Genomic DNA, 9,644 nt, shown 5'->3' on the forward strand with positions numbered 1-9,644 from the left:
GGCAGAGTGGCAGGCAGAGGGTGAGGGAGAAGCAGGCTCCCCGCTGAGCAGGGAGCCTGACACAGGGCTTGATCCCAGGACCCTGGGATCATGACCTGAGCTGAAGGCAGACGCTTAACCAACTGAGCCACCCAGGCACCCCTGGTATCTACTTTTTAATTCATATCTCTGCTCACTAATAAGATCAATCTTAAGTTTAATTTTTACTGTTTTAAAGTTTTAATTTTCTAAAGGTAATACATTTTCATTGTTCAAAATTTAAATAGTCCAAAAGGCACACAGTGAAACACCTTTCTCTCACTAATTCCTCACCCCATCTCTCCAGAGGCAGCCAACATTCCCATCTTCTGTGTGTCTTTCTAAAGATAGTCTATGCACATATAAGCAGATTCACAGGTATTTCTGTTTTCCTCCTTTTAAAATGGCAAGACAGTTAGTGGTTCTTTATCTTTGGGAATCTGATGAAAGCTGAAAATGGATACACGTACCCTCACACAGTGTTACATGAATTTCAGGTGCTTATGTCTCTGCCCCCCATCTCAGGTTAGGCATCCCTGCTCCAGAAGCCCTCTGGTTCTTGGAGGTAAATGTTGATGGTTCAGCCCCCCCCCCCCCGCCCCCGACACACACATCCACACACAGGTGCAGTGGAGAGTTCTGGTACATGCTGACACCTCAGCTCATGCCGAGCTTCCTACCTCTAGTGCTCCATATTATTTTTGTGTCCAAGGCTTTCTCCATCACCCTTGTAAGCTTGCTCAGGGCAGCCCCAAAGTGCAGGGGATTTAGTGTTCCCAGGGACAACCTTTAACCAAGGAGGGGTGGTAGTCAGATTCTCTTTGCTACTGAGGGTGCCAGGGAACTAAGCCCCAGTTGACCACAGTGGTCACAGTGTGCTCATTAACACACTTTTTTGGGGGGGTGCTTTCCTCTCTTCTCCATCCCACTTTGCCACTTTCACTTGTATTTTCTGGGATCAACTTACAAATAAGCTCACTACACCCAAGTCCTTGTCTCTGGATCGGCTTTTGGGGGGAATCTAAACCGAGAGAGGGTCTTTTTGGATCACATACCATCAGAATGTGGCCCAGAACTGTCCCTTTAGCCGGGACCCCAGAATGACCCACATAAGGAGCAGACCTGAGCCCAGCCAGCAAAAAGGAGGTCAGCTCGGACAGACTGGCAGCCTGAAGCAGAGGACCCCGATCAAACCCACTTTAGCCAATCGGTAGCCAACCTGAAGACCCATGAGCGTGAGAATAAATCTTTGCATGCCACTGAGATTGTGGCATGTAGCAAAATGGTTATACAGCAAAAACTCACTAGGCCAACTCCGGCTCTTGCTGCCTCTCTGTGGCCCTTGTTTCTTTCCCCATATCTGCCCTGCAAAGACAAGGCAGTGAGAGAGAGCTTGGAGGCTTCAGAAATCCGACTGAGGACATCGAATCATGTGGCCTAAGATACTGGCAGTGAGGATGGACCCAGAATTACTAGGTATAATTTACTAGACTTGGGTGTCTGATGGGATACAGGAGATGCATCAGAGGGAAAAACCAAGGATGACATGCAGCTTTCCATGCTTTAGGTTGCCGACACAGAGGAGGAGCAGAGTGGACTTTAAAAGCTCATCCTGCCCATCCCAGCACATGGTAGGTGCTCAATAAAAAATGAATGAACCATCATCTTTGGAGGGGAAACAGTGAGTTCAGTTTGGCACGTGTGGACTCTCAAGGGGCAGATGCCCGAGAGATAAAAGAATGGACAATAAGATGAGACATTTGAGTGATATGTGTGTTGAAGTCAGAAAAAACATGAGATCCCCAGGGAGAGAGGAAAAAGAGGGCTGAGCAGCAAAGGGAGCTGCTTGAAACCAGAGCACCGGTGGACCAAGACACCTTGGGTTTCTAGAAGCTCTTCACTTGGGTCCCATGAAGTACCCCAGTATCTTTGTGATAATTCCCCTTTAGGCTTCATCTAGCTTGTGGTGATTCCTGTTAACTTGCCATCAGACGAGTCTCATGTAATATCCATCCCCATTATTCACCAAGTCACCCAAGATGGTCACTTCATCAAACACATTTGATCATTCATCAAACACTAAATTAGTTGCCAACTAAATGTTAATCACAATATGGGTCCATCCTAGAAGCTCCTTCCCTTTCCCCATCCCTTCCATGGCTCAATCTGCCCCTGCCTCCCCCTTGATCTCCACTGTCACCCCGGCTGATCCACCCTCCACAGAGCAGGGAGACCAGTGTTTCTAAAGTACAACTGGTCAGGTTGCTGACCTACTTAAGAACCCTCTGTGCCAAACCTGACTGGAAGAAATAACATACAGAGTAAAAATGCAGAGATGAAAATTATGAGGGAAGAGATGAGAACACATCTAAGGGGAAAAAAACCCAGCAAAATACAATTTCCCTCCACACCTTCAGGACAGAGCCCTCCTCATGCTGGCATTTGAGGTGCTCTGTCACCTTTGAGGTGCTCTCCACAACCTCTTCAGCCTTGTGCCATGCCATCCCCCCGCCCCCGCCCCGCCACCATGCTTAGCTTCTATAGAACAGAACAAAGCTGCAGGTGAGGCTCCATTCTTCCCTCCCTATGGCCCTGCACACATTGCCATCCTGCTATCCACTTTTCAAGACTTAGCTCAGGGGTCACCTTCTCCAGGGAGCCCTCCAACTTCTCTGTGATCTCCAGTCACCCTGTGCTTTCCTCAGTCACTGTCCTAATCATACTGTGCTGCCTTTATGTGTCTGTCTCCCCTGCTGGCCTGTGAGTTCCTCGAGGGCAGGGACCAGGCATGACCCATGCTGTGTCCCCAGAGCTCAGCCCAAGCCAGGCACAGATGAGGCCTCCTGGAATGTCTGCTGAGTCTGAGAGGCTTTCTGGGTGCAGCTAACAGTGTAGACCACTGCAAGAGCAGGTAAATTGAGGACTTTGGTGAGCAGTGTTGGGGGGAATGGGGTGGGGCCAGAGCGATGGCGTGGTTATGGAGGCGAGAAAATGGAGGCACTGGGCAACCCCTTATATCTTACCTGCTCTTCTGTTTTTCCTCTCATCCTGCTCAGGGCACTTGTCGGTTTCTCCATCATCCAGACCCTCACTGAACATCCCCTTCTGGGGATGTGACTCCAAATCTCTTCCCCAGGAACCCCCCGATTTCCCAATGTCCCCAGACCTTCCAGGTATCCTAAACCTCTCCATCAAAGGTGCTATGGTCTGAATGTTTATGTCCCTCCAAAGTTCATATGTTGAAATCCTAATGTCTGCTGTGATGGCTTTAGAAAGTGGGGCCTTTAGGACATAATTAGTTCACGAGGGCTCTGGGATTACTGTTCTCATAAAAGAGACCCCGCAGAGCTCCCTAGCCCCTTCCACCATGTGAGGACATAGTGAGAAGGTGTCGGCTATAAGCCAGAAAGAAGGCCTTCACCTGACCATGCTGGCACCCCGATCTCAGACTTTCAGCCTCCAGAACTATGAAAAATAAATGTCTGTTGTTTATAAGTTACCCAGTCTGTGGTATTTCATAACAGCCTGAGCAGACTAAGACAAAAGTTGCCCTGAGACTGTTCCTAACGACTCCTAGAACTCCACCATCAATACCCCAAATTTCCCCTTAAAAAAAAAGTCTTTCCCTGCCCTGTACCCAGGAGGAGGGTGGTGTGCCCCTTACCTAGGCCTTCTCTAGGAAAGCTGGTGTCGGTATCCAATGATGGCCACCGGGGGAGGGGGAAGGCAGGTTTCTCCTTTATACTGTCAGTCCCCCACCCCTTGTACCAACACAGCTGCTCAGAAATGTGACACTCCCCCATCTATTTCCGGATGTCTCCTGAAGGCTTGGGAACACTAGCCTCTGCCCAGTCTGCCCTGGGCCAGTGCACCTCCCATAAAGAAGGGAACCTCTGAGGCCAGAGAGAAGGTGGGCTGAGGCGTCGAGGATCCAGGCTAGAACAACTGTCTCTGCACTGGGTTTGGCCCTGTGCACAGCACCGCTGTCCTCAGTATCTTTTTACTTTGTGTTCCTTTTATGTGAGCATGGGGACTCACCTAACGTGCAAGGAGAAATTTTCCCAGATTCAGGAGGCTGGGTCTGGCCAGCCCTGATTTGCTCTGTGATCTTGGAGGACTTTCTGCCTCACTCAGGGCCCCCGGCTCAGTGACAAAATTTGACTCCATCTCTTGGGGCCTTTCTTGGAGTTCCACATTTGGGGATGGGAGAAGCACTTCCATGTGAGGAAAGGACAAAGCCCTGATCCCAGTGGTTCTGGTACCGGGGACTTATTTCAGCAGGCCTGGCTCTCCCAGACGCTGTCTTCTGTTCTAACAACTGCAGGTGCTCAGGGTCCTCCAGGGTGAGAGGCAGTCAGGATAAACAGGCAAGAGGTGGTTTTTCACAGTAACGGCGAACAGTAGAGGAATGGAATTTTTTTTTTTTTTTTTTTTTTTAGATTTTATCCATTTATTTGACAGAGAGAGACACAGGGAGAGAGGGAACACAAGCAGGGGGAGTGGGAGAGGGAGAAGCAGGCTTCCCGCCAAGCAGGGAGCCCGATGTGGGGCTCGATCCCAGGTTCCTGGGATCATGAGCTGAGCTGAAGGCAGCCGCTTAACAACTGAGGCACCCAGGCGCCCCGAGAAATGGATTTTCTAATATAGGTGAACTTTGGGATGGTCCATCTCATTGGAAGGGGATTAGAGTAAGTGTATAGAGGCTGTGTTTGCCTGACAAGTGCTCTGGTTTTTTGGGATGACACTTTTCCCATCTCCCTCCCCACATTTCTCCAAGCCCAGACACACAGTTTGTCTTTTTTGGTCTATAGGAAGGATTTTTGTAGAAAGGATTCTAGAAGAAGGAAATTCTTTATTTTGGCTGGCAGCCTGAGGGAATGGGGCAGTGGGGATGGGGCTAAATGAATGAGCCAAACCAGGATGGAGGCCCTGAGGTAAGTCTAACCTATGCCCACCTCAGCCCCAGCAAGCAGAAAGCATCTCTTAAATCCTGACATTTGGGACCCCCAACTGCCCTGACCACTTTAGGAGTAACCCTCCCACCCCCAGGGCTCAGGCTGCCAGAAAGCTGTCCCCAGAGCTGCTTACTGATTTCCCAGCTGGTCCCTTCTCCCATTACTTCTGATTGGGCATCCAAAACTCAGAGCCAGGTTATTTATAGACAGGCCCACAGCAGGGGAGGGGAAAAGCTAGTGTTTATAAACATGGGGTCACCTGGGTCTAAGAGGTCCAGAGAGAGGGGCTGTGGAGGGAGAGGGGCTTGCCCCTGAGGATGGGAGACAGAGAGCTGGTCCAACCCTACTGAAGGGAAGGGGGCGGGTGGGTGCGCTCAGATGCTGGATCACGCGTGCCCCAATGCGTGGGCCGTATGCAAACTGCATGCAAATCAGCGAGTGCACCAGCAGAGAGTTCTTGGTGGGCGGGACCCTCGTGGGCCTCCCGGGTTTAGTGGTCTGAGAGCTGGGGGTCCGCCAGGTCGGGGCCCACCTGAGGGAGAGGCCAAGTCTCACAAGTCCCTCCCCCCAACCCTGGTCTCGTTCGGAGCCAAAGTGAATTCTGGAGAAAGAACTCGCAGTCCTAGGGAAGGGGAGTTACGCCCCTCGGCCCCTTCGCGCGCCACTCCCGCTTCCCCACCCCGTGTCCGTTGTTGCAGAAGAGAGGTGTCGGGTTACCGCCGCGGGGGCTATAGTTAGCCGCGGCACTTTGTTGATCGGCTAGACTCCCGGGACAGCGCAGCACCCGCCGGGACTTAAGCCCCCCGCCGGCCCGAGCAGTCAGTGTTCCTTCCCGCCGTCGTCCCTGAAACTTCCAGGTGGGTCCCTGGCTCTCCGCCCCTTACCCTCTCCAGGCGGAGCCAAATTATGGCTCCACCTTTACCATCGCAAGAAGGCCCCCCCCCCCCCGAGCAGAAGATGCGGAGCATGGGGTCTAGTGGGAATCTGGGGAGCGGAGCCCTGAGGTTGTGCGGGGTACACATTGAAATCTAAAGCCCCGCCCACTCCCTTAGGCCCGCCCTTGGCCCCGCCCACACCCGCCTGGGCCGGATCCTGGACGGAAACCCTTCACACCCCAGAGGAAGGGATACTGGTCTTTGTCTCCCATCCCATCGCCAGTGCTGCCCTATTCATCTGGACCTCGCCCTCCCTTGAGTCGCCCCCAGGAAGGATGCTGGCGGCTTTGCTGATGGCTCTCAGCTACCTCGGCCTCCATGCCCTCTGGCAGGTAACTGGGAGAACCTACTCCTACCACAAAAGGAGCAGGTCAGGGGCAGACCTGAAAGAGGTGCACTGGGAGGCTGACTCCTCAAAAATCTTCCCCACGTACTCTTCTCTAGGTTCCCAGTCCTCCTAATCCTCTCCTTCTCAGGAACCTCCATCCCCAGAGGGAGCCCCAGGTTCCTGCTCTCTCTCCCAGAACCTCCACCTCCACACACTGGTCTTCTTAGGATCTTCCTTCCTTCATATCATTCCTCCCCACGTCCTGTCTGCCACCACAGGCTCAGCCCAGGCAAACTGGCTTGGGCTACCTGTGTGCTGCCCTCCTGCAGCCCCTCCCAGACCAGGGCTTGACCTCCTCCCCCCCCCCCCCACGCCCCACCGCATGGTTTGGAATATGGGCTTCTAAAGCAGGAGGGCACTCAGGGGTCTCAGAGATTACAGGGTCTTGGTGTGCTGGCATGAAGGGGAAGAGAATCTAAGGATGCGGACTGGGTCAGGTCATCGGACATTGGCTGTATATTTGTATATCACCTGTATCCTGAGTCTTAGAGCCAGAACAGTGCTTGGAAGTCATCTAGCCCCACTTCCTACAAGGTGCAGAACTTCTCTAATGACAAAATGACCCCTTCACGCCGTACGGAAATGAAGATCTATATGCTGTCCTCACAATATCCCTGTGAGGTTGGAAGTAGCCTCAGTTTATACGTGGAGAACCTGAAACTCAGAAAAGTTTAGAGACTAGCCCAAGATCCCACAGCTAGTAGGCGGGGGAAGTCACGATTTGAACCCACGTCTGTCTCACTCCAGTGCTGTGCTATTTAAGCCCTTGAGCTCTTGCCAAGTCGCATACACTAGATATTTGGTCCTAGAAACAAGATACTGATGTTTCTGGACCGATCTGCCACCAGGGCCCCTGTCCAGTGCTCTGAACGTCTCCCCTTTCCTATGCGGCTCCTCTCTTTCCTACATTCTTAGGCCCAGGCTGTTCCCATCCTGCCCCTGGGCCTGGCTCCAGACACCTTCGACGATGCTTATGTGGGCTGTGCCGAGGAGATGGAAGAGAAGGTGGTCCCTCTGCTGAAGAAGGAGATGGCCCGCCACGCCCTGCTGCGGGAGTCCTGGGAGGCAGCCCGGGGGGCCTGGGAGCACAAGCGCCCAGGGCTCCCCTTGCCCCCTGGCTTCAAAGCGCAGCATGGAATCGCCGTCATTGTCTATACCAACTCATCTAACACTTTGTACCGGGAGCTGAACCAGGCAGTGCGGACCGGTGGCAGCTCCCGGGAGTTCTACATGAAGCACTTCCCCTTCAAGGCCCTGCATTTCTACCTCACCCGGGCCCTGCAGCTGCTGCAGGGCAGTGGGGGCTGCAGCAAGGGACCCGGGGAGGTGGTGTTCCGAGGCATAGGCACCCTCCACTTTGAACCCAAGAGACTGGGTGACTCTGTCCGCTTGGGCCAGTTTGCTTCCAGCTCCCTGGATGAGGCAGTGGCCCGCAGATTTGGGAATGCCACCTTCTTCTCTCTAAGGACTTGCTTCGGGGCCCCTATCCAGGCCTTGTCTGTCTTTCCTGAGGAGCGTGAGGTGCTGATCCCCCCACATGAAGTCTTCTTGGTCACCAGGTTCTCCCAGGATGGAGCCCGGAGCCTGGTGACTCTCTGGAGCTATAATCAGACCTGCAGCCACTTTAACTGCGCCTATCTGGGTGGTGAGCCATGCATGAGGGAAGCAGGAACCGGCAGGGTGGGGGAAATAAGCCAGCACGCCCCTTCGGGACACCCGCTTGGTTCATGGGGGAGTTGAGGGCTAGAAGTCCGCTGGAGTTGCTGTTCTCTGTGACAGGTTCAGCCAGCTCCTAGAAGGTCTTAGTGTTTTCTGGATCTATGAGCATTCTCAAGTGATTCTGTGAATGTTCTCAAAATGTTCTATCCGCTGTACTGTCTAATTGACCACAAGAACCCGGTTGAGGTTGATAAGCAGAGGAAAGTGACAGGGGTGTTGCTTCAGATCTCAGGAGGCCCTGGGCTTAATGGGGTTGATAGGACGTGTATATGGTGTTCCTAAGTGCTGAGGCAGGGACGGATGGAGGAGCAGCAGGGGCCCGCCCGGGAGCGGTGATGGATCAGCAGTCTGGGGAGATTTCCCAGGGGCAGGAAGAGGAAAGAAAGTCAGAAGTCAGTGTTTAGGAGAAGGGAAAGCTGGATGGAGAAGGGGAATGGCCCACGCCAGGGCCTGGTGGGAAGGGAAGCTTGGGTGTGAGGACCTACCCACGCCAAAGGCCCACCGTGCCGTCTGTTGCAGGGGAGAAGAGACACAGCTGTGTGTCTGCACAAGGTGAGTAGCCTGCTGCCCCCTCCCTCAGCTGCTTCAATGCCCCCCAGCCCTGCTGACCCCTCACCTTCTCTTCTCTCCAGCAGGAGGGCAGCCAGATTCCACCTCCAAGGGGGACTTCTCTCTGCTTTCCTGGAAGACCCTGCTCTTGACCCCTGAAAGCCCATTGTCTGCCACTAGGAGTCGTAGGAACTCATGATCTTCCATTGAATGAGGGGGCTTCGAATGGCCTCGAAGCGGGAACGTGGTTTCGGACCCAGCCCTAGCAGCCATTTCCCCAGGGATGGGGACCTACCCAGCCATCTCCCCTCCCAACCAGGATGTGGGGGGATCTGAGGCCCTGGCAGGATGGAGGGAGCCCTGCTAGGTGGTAAGGATTCCCTGGGACAAGCAAGGGTGGTACTATGATGGCCACTCAATTAAACAGTATTGCAGTGTGGTGACATCACATGTCCTGACTGGTTTATTCCATGAGACGAGACCATCTGCCCTGCTCTGGCCCTTGTGAGACTCAGAGCCTGACGGCCTAAAAGGATGACTTCTTGATCACTCCTAGACATGGTCCCCTGTGCAGATCCCTGTCACAAACCAGAACTTGCAAACCCAGAAGCTTTAACAGCCAGAGATTCCTCACAACCTCCCTGAAGGAAGAAAGGAAGGAAGGGGGACAGATGGATTCACTGGCCCATTTGTCAGATGAGGAATGCAAAGCCAAGGAAGGAAGCAACTTGCTCAAGGTCAAAGAGTTAGTATTGAAACCAGGCTCCCTTCCTCCCAGTCCAGAAGTCTTTCCATGAAAGATCTGAAAGAACTCAAAGTAGGAGCCTAAGCCCCAGACACCTGGGACCCCACAGCAAGACATTTCTCTCTGTCCTGCTCCCACAGGAGCCCATTTCAAGGGTGAGGGGAGGGAAATCTCAAAACCTGAAGAGACAGAGGTTCTTACACACTCTGGAGGCATCTGACATCCAGAACAGAAACTTTATTGAGGCAAGTAAAGCATCAGAGTCTTCTAAATGACACTTACCCTCACCCATCTAGGCGGCTCTACCTAGCAACAGAAGATGGGACCCTCCCACT

At 53.2% G+C, this 9,644-nt stretch overlaps 1 protein-coding gene across 1 annotated transcript; it reads left to right on the top strand.

Moving 5' to 3' along the window:
• Positions 1 to 6,183: 6,183 nt before the first annotated feature.
• On the top strand, positions 6,184 to 8,763 carry ART5 (ADP-ribosyltransferase 5). Its single transcript, XM_028115781.2, has 4 exons — positions 6,184 to 6,240; positions 7,212 to 7,941; positions 8,535 to 8,567; positions 8,648 to 8,763. The coding sequence occupies exons 1-4, from the start codon at positions 6,184 to 6,186 to the stop codon at positions 8,761 to 8,763; spliced, it is 936 nt and encodes a 311-aa protein (XP_027971582.2).
• Positions 8,764 to 9,644: the final 881 nt, after the last annotated feature.

Source organism: Eumetopias jubatus, unplaced genomic scaffold (assembly GCF_037043125.1).
Source record: "Eumetopias jubatus isolate StellerSeaLion01/CBP00866 unplaced genomic scaffold, mEumJub1_p1.0 scaffold_13, whole genome shotgun sequence".
Lineage (NCBI taxonomy): Eukaryota > Metazoa > Chordata > Mammalia > Carnivora > Otariidae > Eumetopias > Eumetopias jubatus.

Bases quoted from the DNA above. Each gene is read 5' to 3' on its own strand.
- ART5 (XM_028115781.2), top strand. From the start codon at position 6,184: ATGCTGGCGGCTTTGCTGATGGCTCTCAGCTACCTCGGCCTCCATGCC. The intron at 6,241-7,211 runs GTAACTGGGAGA...CTACATTCTTAG, and splicing joins GCCTCCATGCCCTCTGGCAG to GCCCAGGCTGTTCCCATCCT. The intron at 7,942-8,534 runs GTGAGCCATGCA...CGTCTGTTGCAG, and splicing joins TAACTGCGCCTATCTGGGTG to GGGAGAAGAGACACAGCTGT.